The sequence below is a fragment of the Pseudonaja textilis genome, chromosome 1, assembly GCF_049901715.1.
Source record: "Pseudonaja textilis isolate UNSWEBS1 chromosome 1, rPseTex1.2, whole genome shotgun sequence".
In the NCBI taxonomy this organism is placed as follows: domain Eukaryota; kingdom Metazoa; phylum Chordata; class Lepidosauria; order Squamata; family Elapidae; genus Pseudonaja; species Pseudonaja textilis.
Window position 1 is genome coordinate 32,371,732 of NC_141990.1, and position 26,684 is coordinate 32,398,415.

At 37.7% G+C, this 26,684-nt stretch overlaps 1 protein-coding gene across 1 annotated transcript in view; it reads left to right on the plus strand.

Annotated features, from left to right (window-relative positions):
* Positions 1 to 26,684, plus strand: part of EFEMP1 (EGF-like fibulin extracellular matrix protein 1) — a 50,271-nt gene that overhangs the window by 11,541 nt on the left and 12,046 nt on the right. The window contains exons 3-6 of the mRNA XM_026696052.2: positions 460 to 508; positions 2,700 to 2,948; positions 22,402 to 22,524; positions 24,846 to 24,965. Coding sequence (XP_026551837.1) covers positions 460 to 508; positions 2,700 to 2,948; positions 22,402 to 22,524; positions 24,846 to 24,965 — 541 coding nt within the window. The remainder of the gene's footprint in view (positions 1 to 459; positions 509 to 2,699; positions 2,949 to 22,401; positions 22,525 to 24,845; positions 24,966 to 26,684) is intronic.

Genomic DNA, 26,684 nt, shown 5'->3' on the forward strand with positions numbered 1-26,684 from the left:
AAGTCTGTTCTAATGTAATATACTGTGGTCTCTGTGGCACATTTAAAATGGAGAAAGCAGAAATTGAAACCTTGGGCTTTTTCTAAGTAAAAATACCTTTTCCCTTTCAAATCTAGGAGGCTGGTCTAGGCTAAGTGCTGGCACTAAACTGACATGGTTCTGATTGAGATAGAAGGTTTAAGAAATAAAATATTGTAAAAAATGATTAAAATACTGAACTCCCTAGAAAATAATTATGGGACGCATTAATGATAGATGAATCTTTGATTCCTCAAATAAATTAATTAAAAAGTATTATCAACAAAATTTCAGCAAGATCATGCAGCAGCCTAGATGTTATAGAGATTTGTGGCATATAAAAAGATTGAATGCAGAATTCCGCAGTGATAATGTTTTGTTAATTGCTATGAAAGACTGCATTTAATCTATTTTTCTTGATTTTGTTTATTTTCTATTCAGCAATGCACAGATGGTTATGAATGGGACCCCATCATGCAGCGATGCAAAGGTACATTTGGGTGTGCATTAATATTTTCATATCTATCAGAAGTACTTAGAAGCCAGATCTTGCAGATAGTAAAATTTCCTCCATAGTTTCCCCAGTGGAAGCTTTTTATAGAGAAGACAATGAGGAAAATGTAGAGGTTTTATGCAAATTTGGAGTTATATCTTTAATAACAGTAGTTGTCCCAATTGTCTGTTTTGGGTCATCTCCTGATATATGTTTTTTTTAATTTTTTGATCCAATGAGAATGATCCATATGGGTTGTTCTGTTTGGATCGTACAAGTATAAAATTTGATAAAATACATACACATGGCTGAACAGTTCATCACTCCTGTCATGAATGATGTATTTAAATAATTTATACAGCTGCCCAACTCGTGACTTGTTAGCTAAGGGAGGATTAAGAACATTAAAAGAAAATATAATAAAACAAAAACAGAACCACATTACATACAACAAAACCGAGACCATATTTCAAATATATTCCATATCATTACAAAACACACTTACATGGTGGAATTCAGGTTTTCAAGGTCTTACGAAAGACTGACAGGGTCAGGACCATCTTAATCTCAGAGCATATGCTGTTCCAAAGGGAAAGCACTTGATAGAGATGATCTGCTTCTTGGATCCCACAAGGTGACTTGTCTCATAGAAGGGATCCAAAACATACCCATCTTGCCAGATCTAGTGGGACAAAGACAAATGGAGACAGTGGGGTGGGGAGTTCTATAGATAACCAGACCTGTACCATAAATAGCTTTAGAGATAGTAGCAAGCATCTGAATTGAGTCCAAAAGCTTATAAGGAGTCAGTGGAGCTTGAAAAATTAGAAGTGTTACATGAGCCACCTCTGGCCCATGCCAAGAGAAGGCAGATTAAAGTCACTCAACACTATCAGTCTTGGACTCCATTGCTTCGACAAGGAAGCTACTATGTGGCAGGAAAGCTGGTACAGTGGCAGCATCCCATCTGATCCTTCCGGGTGACAGCTGATTAGAAAATGTATTCCAGGATTCTACCTCTCCTTCCTTCTTTCATTCTAAAAAATAATTAGAAATGTTGTAATAATTAAGTACATCTACTCCTCTTTTTTAGAGTAGTGTTCATCTTCCTATATACTGTAGTTAGAGCACAGGTATCCAACTCAAGGCCCGCGGGCCGAATCTGGCCCTTGACATTGGATCCAGCCCGCACGGCCATCCTGGATATTGTAGGGGGCCAGCCCACTTCACTTCAGCCTGGCCCATGCTCTTCCAGCAGGTGCATGTGCATACAGGAGGCAGTGGGCACACACACACACAGGCCCAGCCCACCCCATCCTGGCATGCACATGTGTGCATAGGAGGCAACGGGCCAGCATTGCCTCATCCATATCTCACCTATCAGCCACCACCATCACCTCCTCCTCGTGGATCAGGAGACACAGCCGCCACTGTTGTCAACAGCCCGCTCCCCCTCTCTGGCCACTGCCCTGAGATTCTTGTCCTCCCCAGCTTGCTCTGCACCCAGTAGCAGAGGCCACTCCAGCCGTAGCCTCATGGCTATCCAGCGGCCTCCCCCTCTTTGCCGCCCCCACCACACCAGCCTTCACCTGGGTGGCCAGCCTGAAGTTCCATTCTCCAGTCACTGCCCCACGATTCTCACACTCCCCAGCCTGCTCTGCATGGAGGCTGCTTCAGCCACAGCCTAGGGGCTCCCCAGCAGCCACAATGCATTCCACCTCACCCTCTCCTCGAGCAGGGGGCTGCTGCCACTGCCAGCATATGCGCCTGTGAACTCCTCCTCCTTCCTGCCACCGGCCCACAGAGGACAAATAAAACACTGGTCCAGCCTATGGAAAAATCAAGTTTGACACCCCTGAGTTAGGGGGACACTTATTTACAAAATCAAATATGTAGTTTAAGAGTGTACTCAAAATCAGAATGCATTGCCTGTCTACTGTATTACAGTATATGCAGGGTTTGTTATATTACCTGTTTAAAACCATAGGCACATCTCTAAATAGGGAATGTGAACTTGTCATCTGATGCTGGCTTAATTTTATACTTTTCATTCATCACTCCACTTTTTATACTAACTATTGATAATTTCTTGAACACTACTGTTTATTTGAGATTATTATTCATGACAAATAACACAGAGCTCACTCTGATTAATAACTCCTTTACTTTTTGTCATTAATAATCACAGATATTGATGAATGTGAAATTGTGCACGAAGCATGTAAAGGCGGAATGAAATGTGTTAATCACTTTGGAGGATACCTCTGTCTGCCCAGAACAGCCCAGATCATTGTCAATAATGGCCAAGAAGAAACAGCATCAGACACTGGTAGCAGAAATGGTAATCCCATCATCCGTCGGACACCTCCAGATCGGGTACCATCTCAGATACAGTGTGCAGCTGGGTACGAGGCAAATGATCATAATGTGTGCCAAGGTAAGGAAGCTGTTTCATAGCTCGGTGAAAGAAAACTGGAGCAATAATAAATGTGGCCCTAGTGTATAATGAATTTAGGTGATAAAAATGAATGTAGGGTAACAATCAGAAATGGTACAAAGAAAAACAATATAATTAGTATTGCAGCATGTGGTTGAATCATATCCCCACATTTTAATACTGCAGGTCAAGACACTATATACAAAGGTATTCCAAAATCTAGAACCCAGATAAACATCCTCACTGATGAATAGTCTGCCACCTAGACGATAGATGGTACTGATCCAAGGAACTCATCTGTGTTACAGAAAAAGAAAAGTAGTATGGGAAAAGTGGGAGATTTCAAATACTAAAAGAGCTGTAGTTCAGATTCTAAAAGAACTGTGGTGGTACAATGTTCAGAATGCAGTATTGCAGCTGACTCTGCCCACTGCTGGGAGTTCAGTCCTGACGGGCTTGAGGTTGACTCATTCTTTCATCCTTTCAAGATTATAAAATGAGAATTGCTGGGAGAAATATGCTGACTCTGTATTCATAGGTCACACAAGCCTACCATGTATCATGTTCTCTTATAACTATGGGTTATAATTACACCGGTTTTAAGATGAGTTAATGCACTCAGTTTGGGCCTGTTAAATCATATTTAAAGGCAAAAGGTTGAGATTTGTGAAAATTATTCAGGTGTTAAATGCAACTTATTTTAGTATAAGGAATCTCTCTAAAAATTGTAATTTCTGCTGTTAATTTAGAAAAGTGTAAATTAATTTGAAAATAACTTTTTGCTAAATAAGATTTGCACTGTAAAGAAGGGTACAAGAAAACAAACTACAACAGTATGAGATTTTTTTTATATTGCACTAGATAACCTCTGCCCATTATAATTAGATGTGGAGATATTGAATTTTGAGTTTTGTTTTTCTCAAGCCAAAGAATGAAAACGAATAGCCTGAGATTTGGATGGGTTGCTGATGTTTGCTTGGATCCCCATTGGCTTTTCTTCAGCAAGTGTTTATGAATCAAAAATGGAATTTGGCTCCAGGTCTTTTCTTTCACAAAACGACACACACTGTGGGAACAGATGTTGCACTATTTATACTATCAATTAAATGGGAAACAGCCTCCAGAGTTTCCAACAATTTTGCAACCCTTATTCCTAATTGTGCAACCCAAAAAAATTGCTAACATCCTGGGAATTTTGGAAGGAAAAGTGATAAAAATAGATTTATGTACTATATACACTAACAAATGTTGGTTACCTTTTTAAAATGATGGCAGGCTTTAACCTGGATCCAATTGCACAGATATGAACAAAAGATTAGTGCCAAAGCATAGTAGCAGAATAGGATTGCTAATACCAGAGGTCAGAGTACATAGTCCAAATTCAGTAATAGAACCTCTGCTTACAAGTTTAGGTAATGGGAATGATTATTCTCTGAGCTTCTAGCATTGCTTGTCACTGGACTAGATAAATGGATAGATAATGGATAAATTGTCTGACTTGGGAAAAAGCAGCATTCATGTTCCACCTACCAATACATAGAAAAGGTCCAGAGGATATCAGAAAGTAGGTCTGAAAGAGTCTACCTTCAGCCAGTAAAGACAGTCCTAAGCCACATAGTTCAATATAATAAAAGGTACCTCCACATGTCATAGTGTCAGAATCATTAAAAAAACTAGTTCTGAATATTAAAAAACAATGTTTCCTTTCCTTTCCTGTCCTGTCTTGTCCATTGCATTCCATACCGTCCCATTCCAAAACTTGTGAGGTGTACCTCCTATCTACATTGTACACTTTTATTGATTTTCAACAGTAATGTGTCCCAACCCCCCTCAGATATACTTTCCTCAAGAAAGTGTCCTGTGGAATTTATCTGGGCAGGGATCAGGAGACAGGCCGATCAATCACCATCAGAATAGAAGGAATAATTACCAAAATAGTTGAAATGTGTGACATTATCATAGTAATTGCTATTTTTCTTAATTGCTTCACAATGTGAGCATGAAACTTCAGCATTATCTGTTTTATCAACTACAGCTCTACACCATAGCACCCATACTTAAATAACTTCCAGTGAAGTCATATAATTATGAGCCGTGGTGGCGCAGTGGTTTCCATGCAGTATTGCAGGCTAATTCTGCTGACTGCCAGGGGTTTGATCCTCACTGGCTCAAGGTTGACTCAGCCTCCCATCCTTCCGAGGTTGGTAAAATGAGAACCCAGGGCTGTAATGCACTGTTAAGCGATATATAAGCCTAAGTGCTATTGTTATATAATGCTCTTCACACGTGGGCTGGTCTTGACACTCTTTGAAAGCTTCACTTAGCCAAAATCCAGCTGCAAGATTTCTGACTGATTGCTTCAGGTGATGTATTACATCTGTTGAGACTTGAGTTGACTGCCTATTTTTTAACAAATTACGATCAAACTTTTGATGTTTATATTTCAGGCCAATCATAGGGAAATTGGAGTGGGGACAAGAAGGGTGAAATATATTGGGAGATTGTGAGCTGCCATCAGGAAATGGGATCTTTGGCATATTTATTTATTTAGTAAATCTATAGGTGACCCCATTTCATATACATGACTCTGAATAGCTCACAATTAAAACAAAATAAAAACAAAAAGAAGCATAATTAAAAACAATAAAAATTACATTAAAATAGTAATACTCTTAATCACTCATAATGGGCTCACCTGTGCTATCAGGGCTATTAAATGAATTTGGGGACACATAGATTGTTGATAAATATAGGGAAATTTATGGTAAAAATAAAGAGGGGCAAATATTAGAAGAAAAGTAATGTTAGGTGAATATATGTTGAAAGAAGCAAAAATGCCTGTGTATCACTTTTTTTAGATAAGCAAGAATTGAATATGTCAGAGAAAAATCAGTTAGAGTACTTAAATCCATGTGGTAAAAGAAGAAACAGTCAAGAATGAATGGGTACTAAATATAGGTCAAATATAAAAGGGAGCGAATATTGTGACTCAAGTGCATTGAAGTAGATTTGGTTATATAGACAGAATAAATCAAGATCAAAGCTGTTTTTCCTGAAAGTTAAGAGCATGATGAGCTCTTAACAGTTGTTAAAAACTCTTAATGTTAACAACATAAAATGTATGGACAAGATGTAAATAATAGGCTAACAGCTGTTAATAACCCATTCACATACAGGAAGCAAAATAGTAGAAAATCTTGAAGTTACACAAGTCCTTGAAAGCTTCACTAATTGTTCATATAATAAAATTACCGCTACAAACACATGATTTTTTTCAATTACGAAAGATCAGACTTCAACAGAAAATGCTAGTAACATAGAAAGCACTGAAATCATTGTATAAGAAATGAAATAATAAATATCAACACTTATGGAATCAACTCATAAAATTAAGTTTTTAACCAATGGTTGGAAATCCTTTTTGATGGCCAGCTGCAGACAATCTCTCAAAATTCAAATGTTACAATCCTAAAATCCTTTCAAAGACTCACTTGCAACTGATGTACAGTATGTTCTAATAATCAGAATGGATAAACAAAAATATTGTGTACATATTTGAGAAAGGTATATTTTCTATACTGTGAAGAGTTACATTTTACCTTATCCAGTATAGGCTTGTATGAACTAAAAATACAAAAGGGATTTGCAAATTATAGAGTGATTGGGCAGCTTCATCTACACATGGTAATTATGAAATAGCTTCTGTACTAATTAACATTTTTGTGTTTCATTTGTGTCATCTTGTTGCTCTCAAACTGTAGTAAAAGCATTATCTTATTGTAAGTTTAGTGGGGCTATTTCCATTTTTTGTTATGTACAATTAGATAATATTGTGCATAATACTGAAACTCAAAAAAGATGCCATGGAAAACAAATGGAAAGAAAGAAACAAATTGAACTAGTCGCTTATTTTTATAAATTACAGTGATCCAATAATACAGTATCTTTGAGCAATTGGAAGGCTTTTCTACTCATAATGAAAGCTCTAATGAAGTAGTGAATTGAGCAGTGCTAAAAGGACATCATAATGAAATTAAGGTGTAGTCAGTCCATAATATTCCATTTGGTTTTTCACTACTATGATCAAGCTATGTTGAACTGCCCCGGGGACTGTATTTGGGTCATGAGTTTTTTTGTTTGGTTGGTTTTGTACTTTGGCACAGCATATTGATTCCCCAAGCCTGGCCATCTTTCTGTAAGAAGGGCACTTTTTTGGACACATGAAATATGAAAAAATGATATGGTAATAAATCTTACTTACTTTACTTTACATAATATGCTTGCTTTGTTTTTGATCTAAGGGCTCCTGCTGTTTTACTGTTTTGTGCCCAGAATTGCTATTACAATATGGACAGCTATATCAATCTTTTAAATATAAATAAATAAAACTAAAAAATCTCCTGAATGCTGCAATCCAGCGACATGGTGTGTGAATTATTGTGGTGAAGCTCACACAATCTGATGACCTTTCGAATCTAAAAGGTCTATTTTAAATCTTCAAATTCTAAAATAAACTTTCAGGTGTTTATCAAATTCCTTAAAAACATACATAAAGATTAAACTAGATGGCACATTCTGTTTTTAGATTTTCTATGCATGAATTACAACAACCATAAATTTGGATGCCTACTCCAAGATATTCTCATTGTGGCAGGGTAGTGTTCCTGGGAGGGATGATCTTTACCTCAGCTTTTATCTGAAATAAAATAATTTGGCAGCTTAATATATTCCATTTCTGAAAACATCAAACCAAACAGAGCAAAACTGTTGCAAAAATAGTTTTTAAATAGACACAATAAAGCAAACTATGTTTAAAAACAATTTATAAAAGAATTAAAAACAGTTCAGTAAAAATACCAAGGAAAACAATAGTCAAACTTAAAAGCAAAGCAGCGGTGGCAGTGAGATATGTCTTCCTATATGCGTCCAGTTGTTTTCTAGAAGCTAATATAGAGACCACTTGAAAGGAAGTTCCATAACTGGAACACTATAATAAAGAAGGGTGTACTTCGGCCACCTTTCTGTAAATCTACTTTCTGGCTAATTGTTCATAAATTGTGTGGTATTGGGAAAAGCAAGTTTTTAAGTACTTAGCTTTCAAGACCGTACGTGTTCGTATGTATGCTTTTGAATCAGTATAAATCCCTTGTCACTCCTTGGACTGGTCCCTGCAGTCTTCTTGGCAAGATTTTCAGAAACGGTTTGCCCTTGCCTTCTTCATAGGGGTGAGAGAGAAGGCTAAGAACACACAGCTGACTTCATGCCTAAGGTAAGACTAGAACCCACACAATCTCCTGATTTCTAGCGGGTGCCTTAACCGCTATCCTAACGTGGCCCTCTTTCAAGACTAAGAGAAGCATACTAAAGAAAAGAGGTCCTAGTCTTACCTTTGGGACATTAAGCAATAAAGCTGGAAGATCTCTTGTGAACTGCATTGTGCAGCACACAATTGGAGAGTGTGAGGTACTGGTGAACTTCCAGTCCCAATCAGTTCACATGAATAGGAATTGAAGCTGGAGAAAATTGAAGATGCTGAAAGATAATGGGGTTTCTTCAAGTAAAGATGCCTATTGTGTGGAGAATACATCTGACTCTGTGTATGTAGCATGATTATTAAGTTATTTTCCACAGTGTAAATCTCCTGTATACTAAATCAGACAGTACCAAGTCAGATGCTTATAAACTTCAGGTGATATACAGTTTCTTCCCCATATTAGTATTTAAGATTTGGTAAATGCAGTTATTAGGAACTCAACCTGGAACACTTTGTATGCAATGTATGCATAGAGGTCTCTTATTGAGCTATTCCTCTTATGCTCACTTCAATGTAGATTTTAATAATAACAGCAGTAGTTCTACAAGCATCCATATTAATTATTTTGTTGCAAAAATATTGAACCACAACTCTTTGGTTATGGCATGAACCTATTTATTTAAATAATTCTTGCAAGACTCTTCTAGGATTGACTTATAGCGGCTCTATTTTTCTGCTGATCAAAGCTGTCCTTTCATAAGACTTTGGAGCTGCATTGCACAATTGTGGTGAATTTCTCTTTGCTTTTGTTGGCAACCAGTTTACTCTACCATTGCACCCAGTTAATAAAATTACAGAACATCTAAAGTACATGTTAGCCTCTGTTGTTTGAATCAAAGCTTCCTAGTAGGTTTCACTTAGAAGTAATATCAGACACAAAGTCAACTGTGCAATGGTTTTATTTATTTAAGTATTCTGACTGAAATACTCACTTATAGGTCCATCTTTGGAGACTTTTTGTGAGGCTGCAATACCATGCTTATTTTATTCAGGAATAAGTCCCTTTAAAACTTTACCTGAAAGACAGTTCTGTTAAATTCAGAGGAGCTACAACCAAATCTTATGCATGATTTTACTTTCAAGAAATGTCACTGAAGTGTTTGTGGTAAATATTTAATTTAGTAGAATTGTCTTCTAAGTAAACATCTAAGTGAAAGCAGTGGTCATTTCTACATCTTTTGGGAGAAAAACACATTTAACTGCATGTTGCCTGAAGAAGTACTTGTCCTGTGTTTAAATTACTGCCAATTTGTTTTCACTGAATCATCCTGAGTTCACTTATTACAGAAAACAGAAAAAAGATGTAACCCAACCAAAAAATCCTTAAGCGTTAAACTTTTTTGGACATTTATCTCTACATTTACCAAGTAAAGATATAGTATCATTGCCTTATAAATAGCTTCCACGTTCTTTGAACTTTAACTTAATAATGCCAACCAGCATGATTGGTGATGTTTTGAGGAATGGGGTTATTTCCTATTAAGGAGTCTTTTCCAATCTTCTAATCTTATTCATTTGAGTTGAATCAATTCATACATTGATCATGTCTTTTTCAGCTTTTGGGGTTATGCAAAATATTTATCCTTTAAATCAGGGATGTCAAATTCGCATCGTCATGGCGGCATCACAAGACATATTGGGACTTTTTTTCCCCTTCAGTAAATAGGGCATGGGCATGCCCAGCATGTGATGCATCCGGCCCGTGGGCTGCAAGTTTGACAGCCATGCTTAAAATAATGATTATTGTCCACTTTTATATAAGCTTTTCCAACAAAAATGCGCCCCCTCCAATGCCCCTGAAGAAAACAAACATCACTGTGGTGAATGAATCAAGTAAACATATAAATACTATAGGCAGGGGTGGGATTCTACCAGTTCGCACCTATTCGCTAGAACTGGTTGTTAACATTCTAAGCAGTTCGGAGAACCATTGTTAGAAGAAATTACTGGCCTAATCCTGTAAGGAAGGCAGGAAGGAAACATTCTGGTGTTGCTTACAGAAACTGCCTCTCCGTTAACCCTTATTACATTCTTGGCAGGACTAGACTTGCTGTCTCAGGAACGTCTCTGAAGTTTTTTTCCCCTCCTTTGCTGGTACTTTGCTAGTGTGGAGTGACCATTCAAAGTTACAAGCGCACTGAAAAAAGTGACTTATGACCATTTTTCACACATACAACTGTTGCAGCATCCCCACAGTCATGAGAGGCCAGGCGAGGAGATGCGTGCCTCGATGTGAGTGATTTTGAGTTGGCCATGCTCAGCCAATAACATGACCACCAAGCCATGTCCACCCAGTCACATGACCACCAAGCAACGTCCACCAACTAAGCCACGCCCACAGAACCGGTTGTTAGAAAATTTGAATCCCACCCCTGACTATAGGTAAGTAAGTTCTCAGTTGTAACCTGGACTACTTATGGTAGAAGACTGGTAAAGCATAAGTATTTTACAGAATTGTTTAAGAATTGATATGCTAATGTAGTGCAATGGCTCCTATCTCCTTTTTGTGAACCTTAGAACCGCATCAGGCCACCACTGCCAAAAATCAGTGTTGTCCTTTTGGGAGAGAAACAAACCTGCAATAAATATGGGCTAAATTTAGTTACAATAAATAAAGAAAATCTCACAAGAGAAGACTATTATTGAGGCATAATGTAGGAAGTTCATGCTAGTTCCAAATTCCTTTAATACATCTCATGCTAAAGCTACTTAGTAAATATCCTGACATGTTCTGAAATGCTCCCTGTTTTTGCACACTATTCAGATTGTTAACTTGGGACATGAATAAATCTCAACTACGTTCCTTATCTAACTAAGGACATACCTACCTCTGTGCTAGAAGTGTGCTAGAGAATCACATGGACATCTTTGATTGGGGAAAATCACCCTGGCTTGTTCCTGGCTGAGCCCTTCAAAGGCATATTTTATAGCTGGAACAGCATCAGGAATCTACTTATTTACTCAGGGAGTTGTAGAGAAAGGAACCTGCTGCCAAGAGATAGCATGATTACAGATGGAAAACAATATCCTGGTTCAGATAAGTCTTCCTCTTTTGATAGCTGTCACTGAACTCATCTTGAACTGCATTTGCAGCCTGTAAACCACAAGCCTCAAAAGAGCAGAGGACTTATTCAGAGGGAAAGTTGGGGGCTTGAGGATAAAATTAACTTGAGTGGGTAGACAAACTATTGGTTCAGTGTGGTAGGACCTATGCCAGAGCTCCAGGTAAAAAGGACCTTTTAGATGGCAATGAGAAGAAAGACCTAGGTCCCTGGAAAATTGCTGCCAGATTTGGGAACATGGGCTAGAGGGACAGAGTAAGGGCTAAAAGGAAAGTAGCTTCCTATATAAAACAGTTTACTCAGCTAACACAGTAAGTTTTAATCACAGCTATATCACTCAGTAGTAAATTCTCCTCTTTTCTCTCTATCCCACCATGAATCACCAGTCACTAATGCAGACAGCTCTGAGTCATGGCTCTTAACATTAGTACTTTTGGCACATTCATATTACAGGTTTAAACAAGCACAGCTTTATTACCTCTTCTCGGGGAATTCTAAGAATTTTATTTCATGGGATAAGAAAACAAAGATTTCTGAGGGCAAATTATCTGCACCAATTCTCTGAATTCTTTGGGGAAAGCTGGAGCAACAAAGGAAATCAAAAGATAACTGTGAAATATGCTCGCATTGCAGAAGGAGATATAAATGGCCTTAGCCTTGTTGTACCTGCAGCCTGTAGCCAAGCAGAGACAAGTTTGTCCATCATTTCAGTTCTTGATCTAGAAAAGTTTTGCTGGCTTAGCACTGAGTGGAAAGATGGTATCTGTAATGGGCAGTAGGAATAACCTTGAGAAGCAAGACGAAGAGCTGAAACCAAGATGATGGTTGGATAAAAAAGAGTTGAGTCCCAAGCAAAAATGTAATTTGAGAAAAATGTCTCAGGTTTGATCTCCCTAGTTCTCTTTAAGTTAAAGGGCGGGCGGAGAGGCCCATTCAGAATTATGATATTCTGTTACTGTAACCATATAATAAAAATAATATTAGCATTCATAGATAATATTTCCTAGTCTGTTCTACCTCAAAGGGCTGACAGTGTCAGAGGTACAAGAAAGAAGCAAACCAACTTTAAGAAAAGTGAATGTAGGGTTGTCATTCCTGAGCTGCAGAAACCTAGCAGTGATCATTGGATGAAAATAACAGATAAATAAAAATCCACTTCTTTGTTGCTAGCTATTTGTTACCTGATTTTTTTCTTGCTCAAATGTTCTTGCTGGTCTAGCAATAAGTCAAAGGGATACAAATAATTGGAATGTCCTTACTTAACTGATAAATGTAATAATTCAGAATACTTTGTAGCTCTAATGGGGAAAATACAACCTGCCATTCCCAAAGCTTTGGATAGTTCTCTCTGAGCCTTTCAAGAAGCATTTATTTAATATAAGGTGGGAATATTAAATGTAGCAAAATTAAATCAAAGTTATTTTTCCCCCGGATCCACCCATTTTAGGGTGAACTATTTTTCAGGATTGTGGCCTGACCTATACATGTATCAAATAAGATAATAGAAAATCTAAGATGTTATCATCTACAGATAGAATATCACATTTTTAATGTTAATAGAGGAAAAAAAATCTCCTTGCAATTAGAAAATTAGTACTGCAGTTTATACATAATATTATGTAACTAGCATACATAATAACTATGTCATTAACATTCTCCTTTTTATTCACTTCTTATGTCAAATCACCATCCATACTGTTGCCAAGGAAAAGACATAGACGTAGTCAGCAAGTATCAACTTCTTACTATTATTGCTTATAGGAAAGGTACATTTACTCATTCAGAAGCACTCATCTATTAATGGAAATGTTGTAGAGTATCTTTGGTGCATAGCTCTCCCTATCAAAATAATTGGGTCACAGCCACTCACAAGATGCCTTACCAAAGCACAATAAAAGAATCATTGCAGTCTACTATGAAAGACTGCAAGCTCTTCTCCATGTTTTGATTAAAGTGGGCATAAATGATATTTTGAAACTCTACTTCAAATTTGTAAACAATGAAATTAGGTGAACTTTTTTTCAAAATTCTCCAATTTCTTATCATAACACTTTGTTATAACAGTTACATCAAAGTCCAGTGGTAGACTTTTCATTTCTTTCTACTTCATGACTAATTTATGGAAAACAGGGTTCACAGAGAATTTTCCTGGATTACAAAGGAAATTGGGAAAAGAAATATATGTGAAAATGTCAATACCAAACTGTAGGCATGTTTGGTAATTTACATGGAGGACACTGAGACTTTCATTGTTGCTGTTTTTCTCTGGTTAGAATAAAAGGAAACGGTTTTCAGTGTTTTGAAGACTTTCAGGTAGAACATTTTAGTGATTCTTCTAGCCTTGAAGAGGAACATTTGATTTTCCTGGATACTCAGTGAAAACTTGAAATGGCAGTAAAGAGTGCTCTTGTGGTCTTGGCAAATGTTTAATCTTGCTACCCTTCAGTTTGATTGTCAAGTACTTGATAGGTCAAAATCCATAACTTAAATTTGTCACAATTTGTGCAAGCTCTACCTTCTAGATTCCCTAGAAGTGAAATAAGCAAAACAAAAATGGTTTGCAACCTGGAAATATTTTCAAAAATCAGCATTTTAGATTTTAAAAATGCAGATAATTAGAGATCCAGTTTGGTATAACGGTTAAGAGCAAAAAGCAGGAGACCATGACTACTACTCATTGTCTCTCAACCCAACCCACCTCTCAGGGTTATTGTGGGGAAAATAGGAAAAGGGAAATGTGTTGAATAAACTGTATTTGCTGCCTTTAGTTATTTGTAAAAATAATAAAGATAGGATAAAAATAAATAAATAAAAATTCCAGACATGAGATTTTTTTATTCCTTTTCGGGAAAGAAAGCAGCTTCATATCCAATGCATACTTACTTGATTTATGTTTCCCTTATCTCTTGATTTCTTTTTACAATTGTTGAGGTGATGAACCTGAAGGTTAATTTAATTATTTTACTTTATTTGACTGTCCTTTTGCTTCTTCATTTCAAAAAGATTTTTAAAACTGCCGAAAATGGTAATGAAGAGAATACATGGAACAGTTCCATAATAATTCTGAAAAATGATGTGCCAGAAAAGGAAAAACACTTTTTTATCTGTAATTATATTTTTGAATATCCTCCAAAATTCATTGGTCATCATGGGTGGGTTATTGCTGTCCATGCATTGTATTAGTTCGATGTTTGCTTGATATGGAACAGGAACATAAAGAAGTAACTTGGAAAAGATCACCACAGTTGGTATAATCTGTTACAATCCCATTACTGCCTTGGTAACTAATGTCAAAATACTGATTAGAACACTTGGTAAATATATCAGATTCATTTCTTTTATTAAATGCAGGCCGTACTTTATAATTTCCAATGTTTTATCTTATGAAATAATGGTAACAATCTTTCCAAATATGCTTTCCTGCAAATGTGTTGTGATTACAATTCCCAGAATTCACAATATCATGTGGAAAGATAACCAAAAACTTTAAATAGTTGTATCCCGTTAAGTGTAATAAAAAGACTTTGAAGTTGTGTTAAAACAGTAGAAATACTCCTTTATACTGTTGTAGCTAATTATGACTTAAGCCAGTCTCACTCATGGAATGGGGATGAAATAATGCAGAGGTGTCAAACTCAAGGCCCAGGGGCCAGATCCGGTCTGCAGGGTGCTTAGATCTAGCCTGTGGGGCCACCCTGGAAACAGTGAAGAACCAGCCTGCGGTACCTCTGCCAGCAAAAATAGAGCTCAGGAGAGCTACATGTGCCCCCTCCCGAGCTCCATTTTCATTGGCAGAGGGCTGCAGGAGGCCATTGCAGCTGAAAACAGTACCTGGGTGGGCACATGTGCCCCTTCTGAGCTCTGTTTTTGCTGGCAGAGGGCTAGCAAAACAAATTACAAGCAAAAGAGCATTTGATCACAAGACAAGGAAGCATCAAGAAGTTCCTCTGCTAGAGACAGTGGAATCTCCACAGCCCTGCCCGGGCCACCACAGGTACCCCTGACACGAATGACATCGAGCTGGCCACATCCATTTTGGCCATGCCCTCCCCAGCCTCCTAAAGTCAAACACAACCCTGAGGCAGCCTTCAATGAAATCGAGTTTGACACCCCTGAAATAAGGGAAATCATGGGGACAAGATGGAAAATTATGTTGTCAGAGCATAATTATACCATGATTCATGTTGGTGACCTGTGATTTAATCAAGCATGCATTGAATGCTGTTGTTAAAACATTAGATCCTGGGCAACAAGGTCTTGGATTTTCCCAATCCTACAACCAGCAACCAAGAGTAACAAGTTCCTAGCACAACATGCTTGGATAGCTAGGACATAATGCTCTGTAACCACGGACCGCAGATTGTCAAAAATTTAACAGGACATCAAGACAGATTGTGGCTTGTTACATAAAAGAGGCTGTTCTAAAGGAACAATTGCACTGAAGTGTAAAGGGCTGGTGGGAACCACGCTGAAATGCCAAGTATGGCTATGATTATCTAGTTGTAGGAAGTGCAGTGCTGAGATTAGAAGGTTACATAAGGAAACAAGTTAGCCGAATGAGTCAGGGGTTTGGGGAAGAATGAGTCACAGTCAGATGGAACCAAGCTAGGCATGCAAGTGGAGAATAGAAGGATCAAGGGGAAAAGAGAGATCCTAAGCCCCTGGTTTAAAGCCACTTCCAATGAAATCTGTGAGGCTGGAATGCACAAGTCAGTCAGGTTTGTTTTTAGGTTTCAGAGGGAATCAAGTGGTCACGAGCAAGGAGGGGAAGCTGCAGCAGATGCCTTAAAAGAACAGTTTGCTTCAAGAAAGGGTCGTTTGGGACCTCAAAGCAGCTCACCCAGCATTCTAGCATAGAACAACAAGCATTCTGCCAAAGTCAGCATCAGAAGGGACAAAACAGTATAAATAACTTCTCAAAGAATCACTGGGTACATTTTTTGGCAAATGCAGAGAAATCACTGGCAATTAATGAACCTGACGGGAATGAGGACAATGAAATGCAAATTGATCTGTATTCAGCAGGGGGAAAAGCAATATGCTCCCTTCCCCCCATAGCCACATACCTTTTTTATATTCCTTTTGGCTATCTCATAAATCTTAGCACATAACCAAGCAATTTCAAGAGTACTTTTGAAACCTGTTCTTCATGATTATTTTTTAAAAAAACGTTTGTGGGGTGGATGCATCTTAGGTCTTGCATTGTTACAATAAAGCATTCATCTTGCACTGCGTTATGGGGTTTTGCAGTGCGTGGTGAAACCTATAATAGCACTAAATGACCCTAAAGTTATAGAGAACGAAGCAGTTAAATATCTCTGGCTTGCGTTAGCTGAGCTGTTAAAATTTTTAAAAAGGTATTAAGAATTTTGCAAAGATACAAGGAAAGAATTAGAAAATGTAGAGCTATAAAGAAGGAAAAATAAAAGGGAGACACATGCTGAGAAAAATAGAAGTTAGGAAAAGAAGATACAGAGTTGCTCTACTAGTGAGATGGGCAGCATTAAAATGTAATAAAAGATGCAAGATGGAAAGAAAAGACAGAGAATTAGAGATGTTGAGGGGGTGGACTTGTCTGAGCTCATGATATTGTCACTTTGATTATTGAGACCATTTATTTTTATTCTGTTCCAGAATACATATTGAAAATTGTAGCAGATCTGATATTTCCAACCTGTATAAATGGCTACATGGCTGCATAATTAGTTGGTGGTTTATTTTCCCACTAGGAAGAATTCTTCCTTGTCTGTGCTCAAGCCAGCCATTATTTTTCACTCCCTCCTCTCAATCCTGAGTTTATTTATCTCTCTCTTCAATCCATAGCATCCAACAATCAATGTTAAAACCATTGGAAAAAATATATGGCTGACCTCCCCACACATACTATTTTTCATCTTTAGGATCTTTTAAATGGAAGAGAGGAATAAGCACCCTGTGTGGAAGAATTTTCTCTTGATAGCAACCAATTGAGGGGGAAAAATATCACCGAACAAATGTATATAATATATACTGAAAAATGTCAAACAGAAATTAGCAATCATTTATTTTCATTTGAGGCTCTTGTTTGTTTGTTTCTCCAGATATAATGGAGTAATACTTCCTGTATCCGATTTTGATCTACTTACCATGGATTCTGGTTCCTACCATTTTTACTTTTAGTCCCAATTAATTTTTCTATGAGATATTTAGACTGTGTGGAAAAAATATTGCTTAGCTGTCACTAAAATTCTAGTCTAGGAATTTTGAATCAATTTTACCTTGGTGACATCACTTGATTAAATAATTAGAAATCAACTCTTAGATAAGCAAGCGGATAAACATTTATTTGTCATTCAAACATATTATAAGAATTCTTGATACAATGGATGTTGAGTTATAACTTATCTTTACACTTAGTTAACAGTAATAAGAGTAAAATAAAATAAGAAAATTAACAAATGGATTCAGCAACCTGCAGACTTATCAGCCTGACATCAATAACTGAAAGGATTCTGGAAAATATAATCAAGCAACGAATCTGTGAACACTTAGAGACAAACAAAGTCATAACCAGTAACCAACATGTGTTTGTCAAAAACAGATCATGCCAGACAAATCTTATTGCATTCTTTTATAAAGTAGCAAAATTAGTGGACCAGCAAAATGCTGTGGATATAATTTACTTGGACTTTAGTAAAGCATTTGATAAAGTAGACCACAGTATATTTTATAAGATAGAAAATAAAAAAATATTAAAAGTACTATTAAATGCACATTAAAAACTTATAGACACCAGCCATAAAATTGAATAATTAAATCATTTTTTATGAATTAAAACCTGCCTGAATTAAAACAAGTTTGCCTGACAGGAGAAAGAAAAACAGTAGCCTAGCCCAGGAGTGGGATTCAAATTTTTTAACAACCGGTTCTGTGGGCGTGGCTAGGTGGGTGTAGCTAGGTGGGCATGGCCATGTGACTGGGTGGGCGTGGCTTTTCTTTTTCTTTTTTTTTTCTTTCTTTTTTTTTTTTGCAGTAACTCCCCTTCTTTTTTTGCCTTCGGGAAGCCTTGTGGGGGGGTGCATTTTTGCTCTCAGAGGCTTTCTTGGGGCCCAGGAAGGCAAAAAATGGAGCCTGGGGTGTGTGTGCCAGTATTATCCCACCCCTGGCCTAGCCTCCCTTTACAAAGAATTCCACAACATTTGTTTCTCTTTTATTTCTGAACATTTGAGATTTTCTAGGCAGCAGTACTGCCATAATATCTTCTTTAATAAAGACTTCTAATGTTGTAATATGTGACCTCCCTCAAAGACTCTCATAATACATGAAATGAATGGTTTCATTTGAATGATGATTAGGCAAGAGATAAATAGTCCATACTAGTTTTTAATCCATAAGTCAAATAAAACAGTTGCAGAACCTTGTGACTTTATCAAATATTTCATCGAAAATGAGCAACAACCAAAACTCATAATTTTAAATCATAGTTTCAATAGGAGAGATGAGCTTGCTTACTTGTACCCAAATCCTAAAAACTGGATTTTGCTTTGGGGACAGTCAAGGTCCTGTCATTCACTTAAATCAAAAAAGGGAAGACTTTTTCCTGGTCTGAAATCAGCTTAACTTAAACTGTTGCAACTTGTAAAACACTTAACAGTGCTCTTGGTGCTCTTTTGCTCCCTCTTAGTGTCTTTTCTTTTCATTATAGCTTACTGCTTATAACATCTAGACACAGATACTTGGCACTTCATTCCTCATAAGACTGCTCCCTTTATGTGTGTGTGTTTTCAAAGTCAGTGTTGACCCCTGGACAAAATTTGGGAAGTTGTCTGCCATTGCCCTCTTGGCTCATGGATCTAGACTGATGCCTTAACCCAAGGGTCTTCAAACTTGGCAAGTTTAAGACTTGTGGACTTCAACTCCCAGAATTCCTGAGCTAACATGACTGGAGGAGGAATTCTGGGAGTTGAAGTCCACAAGTCTTAAAGCTCTCAAGTTTGAAGACCCCTGCCTTAACCACTACACCAAACTGATTCTCAGTTGAAATCTATCTTCCTGGAAACCATTCAAGTTTGGAAACACACAACTCCTTCAGTTAGTTTCTTTTATCTCTTTTAGGAAGGCTGTTTAAACACCACCTCAGAGTTAATATTATTCCTACTGCTCCGAATGGTGTTGATTTTTTTTATTGTCAAATTGTTTTTTCTGAATTTATGAGTTTTGAAAGTGTTTTGACTGAACAGTACAGCAAGTGCTTCACAAGACAATGCAATTCAATTAATGTCATCTGTCTTGAGAAATTGTTTTGAGATGTGATTTATGGAAAATAGAAATATTCATGGTTATCAATGAATGCTTTCAATAGATCACTTTAAAGGGGTTGGAGGAAAGGAGGGCCAAGCCTTACCCTGCTATAAACTGCTGGCAGGCATCATCTTCTCTCTTTCTAAAGTTGTTTCGCCATCCTTTTAGTTCTTCTTTCTCTCTTTTGTAGTGTTTGTCCATTTGGATCTCTCTGCCAAAGCTGAGATGGGAGAGAACAAAGAGCCACATGCAGCTGTTGCTTAGGAACAAATGCAATGTGTGAAGTTTTAGTTTTTTATATTTACAAAAACAGATGATTCAGAAGGACAGGGTGGTGTGAAAGCAGAAATAAATTTGTGTCTGAGAAAGGGGGAGGGTGACAGAAAGAGGAAGACTCTTCACTAACCTTTCTCCTTTTCTCATGTTAACTTGCTGGTGATTCTTATCTGTTTTACTTTCTCATGCACACACACAGATACTATTATCTTTACATATAGTGGAACAAGATACTAGATTTCTGTGAATTACAAAAAAATAGTATGGGCTGCATATGAGAAATCACTACTATGTTGTTATTAATATTCTCCTACATAAAAAAACATTCATGTTGCTTGAAAACAAGCATAATAGCAGGAAATAGGCTAAGCTAAAACTTGAATATGAGCCAATTTGGTATAGTGGTTAAGGATAGAAACCAGGAGATGGTGAGTTCTAATCCCACTTTAGACCTGAAGTCAGTTTGGTACTCTTGATTCAGTCATTTGATGTGAGTCCTAGGAGGAAGTCAATAGCATACCATTTCCAAAAATATGCCAGAGAAACTGCAGGAAGCACAGCCACTCCAGGAAGCCTCAGATGCCTCATCCAAGCCCAGCAGCACAGTACAAAAGGTTGGCATACCATGGCTCTGGAGCTGCATGAAGCCCCTGAGTCACAGTATAGTGCAAATCCCTTTGCACTCCAAAGCTCAGCCCAGGAACGCAGCACAAAGGGGTGTCTTAATGCACTGGGATTGCAAGAAGAGCACTGATGACATGAATTCCAGCACAGCATGAATTCCTTTGTAATATAAAGTCCAGCTCAGCCCAGCTCAGCTGTGTGGTGCAAAACTGTAGTTGCCACATGAAGCTGCAGCCACTCTAACGTAGTTCCCAGACACTCACCCTCACAACCCTGCACTCAGAGATTCCTACCACCCTGTGCTTTGCTGCCCCAGCTGACCTTTGTCATCTTTGCCGTAAGTCCCTTCATTTAGCACTGCCATAAATTTGAATGGTTGCTGAACGGTTGAATGGTTCATAAGTTGAGGACTACCTGTACATGCATGTGCAGATGCACCAATATGTACTGCGGGGGGTCAAAATGCAAGCCTTTATCTTCCCCAACCCTATTCATACATGCAAACATACTAACTATATAGTGCTTGCTTGCAAGATACATTCTCTCTCACTGTTTATCTCACGCTCAACCCACCTGAGATATGACAGGCATTTTGCAAGTTAATAGAAATTCTGCATTCCCCCATCTGTCATCTTTGAAATTTTTTTTTAAGCAGTACACCAGCTTTTAAGAACTGATAACAGCTATCAGTTCAAAGACCAAGGCAGGTCAGAAGAAAATTTATATCAAGCTGTCAGTTAGAAAGGAAGCATGTTGGAAAATATTTGGATATTTGAAGTGAGAACTGGAGGGGAGAGCAAGTTTATGGTCAACATTGTTTTCATTTTGCATGAGAAAGAATCCATTTTTTCTTTTCCATGGCTCCACCCGGAATCTGCCACTGGTTCCCAGTTCCTGAACAAAAGTTCAACTGGGATTTGTAAACTAGTTTTAAGGAATTTGTTTATTCAGCTTAGAAACTTCCAGTTGGTGCTGAATGTCAGAAGGAAGTCATGTCAGAGTACTGTATTAGATTATAGGAGGCATAAAACTGGGAAATCACCTACGACCCACTACAGAGATACAGTCTGTATTAGATTATAGGAGGCGTAAAACTGGGAAATCACCTACAACCCACTACAGAGATACAGTCTGCTATAAAGGGAAAAGAGGAGAACAACATTTTAATCCATTAAAGTGATACTATTCCAAAGGGAGGATGAACCTCCAAAATGCTTCAGTAATCCAACAAATCTATGCCTGCACTTTCAGGGAATAGTTATATTTTGTCCATTTCCATAACTTCAAATATCGATCTGCCTTGGAGAATAATAAAAGGAAAGATGCCACTATACCTTCTTTCCCTCACATCTGAACACACTAGACTATAAACATAGCCGGCATTGTATTTCTGTGTTCAGGTATGACTGCAGAGAAAGTCAGCCACATCTATCAAATAAGATCCAGAATCCTACTTTCCTTGATCAGTGTGCTCTGAATAAAATTGCTTGGACTGTTTCATTGACACAGATAGTTATTTTTTCAGGTAGATTTTATATACACCATTTTGTTTTATGTGGACCTTCTTAGCTACTTTGAATCACCAATAATTGACAGGTAAGTTGGCAAGTTATTACCCCAAGAAATCTTGGTAGAAATCTCTGCCTACATCATCATTTTATGAAAAATGATTTAAAAATTGAAATTGAGAAAGTCTACAAAAGAACTGGCAATGTCATAGAAGGACACAGAAATAGGCTGAGGAATGATTTATTCGGGATGACTATTATTATTTTTTTCCACTAACATTGGAATCAGACCTTGATAGTAACGTCTTTGTATTTTGAAGAGAAATACAAAAGTTATGATGACCTTTCCAAAGTTCATAACATACCTTTTTTCCTCTTTTTATTAAAAGATATTGATGAATGTACCACCAGTGCCCATACGTGTAGATCAGATCAGGTCTGTGTCAATTTAAGGGGATCATTTACCTGCCAATGTCGAACTGGGTATCAAAAACGAGGAGACCAGTGCTTTGGTAAGTACCACACCGCAAAATGTATTTTGTGGAGTTTATATGTTTTCTTGTTATGGAATGTTACTGTTAGCTGCCTAGATTATCATGTACTAGACAACCCATGCTCCATTGGTTCATTCTTCTGGATATATTTCCTTACCTAAGCAGAAATAGAATGACTATAGATTAGCAAAACAGCAGTGAGAATGGGAGCAACTTCTGACTTTCTGATGGCTTTCACATTGAATTTCCTTGTGGGAAACTGGTAAAAGCATTGGAAATCCTTCCTTCCTCTCTTCTTCCCTCTCTCCTTCCCCCACTCCCTCAAATTTCTGATGGCCTCCCTGTTTACTTTGCCTCTGGAAGGCTGCCAGGGGATAAAGCAGCAGGAAGTTGCAAGTTCAAGGCCAACATGAATATAAGTGACTGCTGTTGGGTGGGGGAAATAGTGAGGGGAATAGTGAGGGGGCTCAGAACAGGTACAAGAAGTACCATGCAGTTTGGGAATGGTACATGGCTTCTGTAAGAGATGTTGCATAGATCAGAGACAGTAGGTGGGTGGGCAATGTGAGTCAGGAAAAGAGCATGAGAGGTGTCACATGGGTCAGGTAGGGCACTGAGAGGCAGGGTGGGTTGAGAAGGGTGCCTGAGGGTCATAGGGATATGTAAGAAGGGCCACCTGGGTTAGGAAGGGTATGTAGGGGGTGGCACAAGTCAGGATGGGTGCCTGGGAGAGCTTAGGAGTATGAAAATGTTGCTGCACAGGTTAGGCATGTCACAGAGAGACTGCATGAGTTGGGGAGGCTGTGCAGGGCAGGTATTGCAAGTCAAGGGAGGTTGTATGGATCAGGAAGGGTTCATAGGAGTGTTCAAGAGGTGTCACACAAGTCAGGGAGAGTTCATTGAGGTGCAACATAGGATGAGATGAGCACTCAGGGGTGCCACATGAGTTGGCGAAAGCATGCAGAAGATGTAGCGTGGATCAAGAAGGGTGCACGGAGGTGCATGAGTCAGGGAAGACTTGCAGGGGCAGCACAGGTCTGAGAGAGTGTGTGGAGCTACGGAAGAGGTGCTGCACAGTTGGAGAGGGCTTGCAAGGGCAGCTGGGGCTGGGAAGGGTACACAAAGATTCTTTCCTTCCATTCTTCTTTCCTTCTTTTCCTTCCTCCCTATTCCTCCCTCCTTTGCTTCCCTCACAAACTGGTAGGTAAGTGGTTGTTGCTGGGAGAGTGAGGGAGTGCATGAGTGGCCAGGAAAATGTCACAGAATGTTGAAAATGAGGATCATGTGACTGCAACAGTCTGGCTGGGCTGAAGTAGCAGCAGCAGCCCAGCAACACAGAAGCATCCACAATTCCCTGGAGAGTAACAGGTCCCAATATTCTGTGAGTTATCCCATTTGTTAACAAGGTTTTTCCCCATGATGCCGCATTTCACCCAGCGAAAAGTTACAGACATGGGGAGTTTTAGTAATATATAGTAGAGGTGGCCATGTATAAGTTTTTGCAATGAAATAAATAAACAAACAGACACACATGTGGAAATAACAATGTCTGCTGTTACACATCCTCCACAGCCAGCAGTGTGGTTGCATTCATGAGGACGATGAAAGTTGCAGCTATCACACGAGAAGGATAGGTAACCGTGAAAATCTACTACAAGGTTTAAGATGGAAAGCTTGTAAGAAGACTGTGCACTGAAACATTTGAAAAAAATAAGTTCAAAATGTAGAAGCCCCGATTTTCAAATAATTAAAGCAGTCATGTGGTCTCTCTACATGTTTATGCCTGCACATAAGAGGGTAGCTGCCAAACCAGCACATGGACTTTGCAAATGACAGACCCAGATGTGTTACCAGTTCAGAAATAGGTGCTTTATATGCTGTCTCATGAATTATGAAATACATATGTCAAATATTTTGCCTTGCATCTCTCTGATCTTTTTGATGTTTGGGGATAATTTTAATTTTGGGGTTTTAAATCCTATGATTTTTTTTCATTCAATGTCTGAACTTGATGCATTTCAAGAGAAACCAATCAGAGCTAAACAATGACTTGACTGGCATTTACAGAATGATCCCAGATCTAGCCCTTTAGGGAAACCCTCCTAGTGGGAAATTCCTCGTTACCCTCTCTGACCAGCACTACCACTCTGCTGTTCCCTATCAGTCTTTGGGTTTCTTTTTTAAGGATTTTAGGTAGTCCTCGACTTACGATCACAATTGAGCCAAATGTATGCTTAAAATTAAAGCTGGTGTTGCACATCGTTTTTTGTGGCAGTTCATGTTTGTAACTTTATTTTTGGAATTATTTTTAAAATACTTCTGTTCTAATGGCAACATAGACATTGATGAATGCACGTTCCCTTCCTTTTGCCACCATCGGTGTGTGAACAGTCCTGGTTCCTACCACTGCCATTGCAATGCTGGCTTTCAGTTAACACCTGACAACCGCACATGCGCCGGTAAGCACATTTCAGAACATTTCTGTAGAAACTGTCATACTTATTTTTTTTACTGTCATATTTTCTAATTATATAAATGTAAGTTGCATGGAATCCAATGAAAATAGACATTTATGTGATATGTAAAATGGCCAGTCACTTCAAGAAATACAATCATCAAAATACTTTATATATTAGATTTTATGTTTGTTCTTTTATAGAATAATAATAAAAAAGAAAAGGGGCTCGATATTAATAATAGTGATTTAACTTAGCATTTTCATTAGTGTGGACTGTTAAATTCATATTTGCTTTAAAGTATTGCTCTAATCCTGCCTTTGTGTGTGTATGATGCATTTCTTAATTCAGTATCAAATATCTTTCAGTTAAGAATATTTTAATTGATTTTGTTACAAACTTTTAGGGAACTAATTCAAGAGTAGTTATAGAATTATAAAAGTAATTGCTAAAATCTGCCCCCTGCAATATCTTCACCCAAAGTAGTGTTGTAATATTAATTTTTCCAGAGTTCATAGAATTATTTCTGAAAAAGCTAACCAAAGGTCTCCAGTATTGGGAGAGCCAATGGATATGTTTGAAATATTGAAAGTCTGTTGTGGAACATTTAAAGAAATGAGGCTTTCCTATTCCAAAAAAAGCAAAAACACAGAGGCTAGAGGGTTGCTCAGCACAAAACACCCAGATAGACTTGTATACCTTCTGTATTTTGGTCTAGCAGTTCTCTCAGCTCATCCTAGTCTTAAACTTCCCCTTTTCCTATCAATGGGTAACTTTAGAGAATAAATATAGGCGTTCAAGATGCTTAGGAAGCTCCGTGTCACATCGTATGAGAGTCAAACATTGGGAATATTTGAGATTGGGTATAAAGTATATATAGAGCCAGTTTGTTGTAGTGGTTAAGGCATCAGGCTAGAAACCAGGTGATTCTGAGTTCTACTCCTACCTTAGACACAAAACCAGCTAAGTGACCTTGAGCCAGTCACTTTCTTTGAACCCCTGGAAGGCAGTAGCAAACCACTTCTGAAAAACCTTCCCAAGAAAACTGTAGGGACTTTTCCAGGCAGTCTCTAAGAGTTGGCTATGATTGAATGGAAGAATAAATGGATATAATCACATATAACATGGATGTAATGCAGTTTGCATATGAATACAGACAACATTTCTGTAGAAAGGAGTCTGCTTTCTTTATATCTGAATAAGGTATGTTGTTTTAGAAAATCTTTTTTCCATCGCAGTTCCATTCAGATGCTCGGATTTCAAGTCCGAACCTGTTATAAATGCAATTATTGGAATTGAAATAGTAGGGAATGACTCGAGACTTTCATAGAAATATAGTACTCTTCTAAATCTTTATAAGCACTAATGTTAAAACTTAATAGATTTTGAAAAAAAATCTTCTGTTCATTTAAGAAGTTATTTTCTAGTCTACATACTAAAACTAAAATATTTAACGAAAATGCCAACACTTAAAATTATTAATGTTTTCAAATACAGAGATAAAAAAACTAACAAAAATATAAAAATAAATAAAAATAAAATAAAAAGAAGTGCAAAGAAAAAGATATATTAAAAGGCTACTCCCCTTTCCTCCATACAAGTATAAATAATTCAGTAACTTAACACTTAACAAATTATAAAGTTAAGTTATATGTTACCTTATAACATGTATTTATCACTAATAAATTATTTAATTCTTATGCCTAACTTGTTGCATGGTTC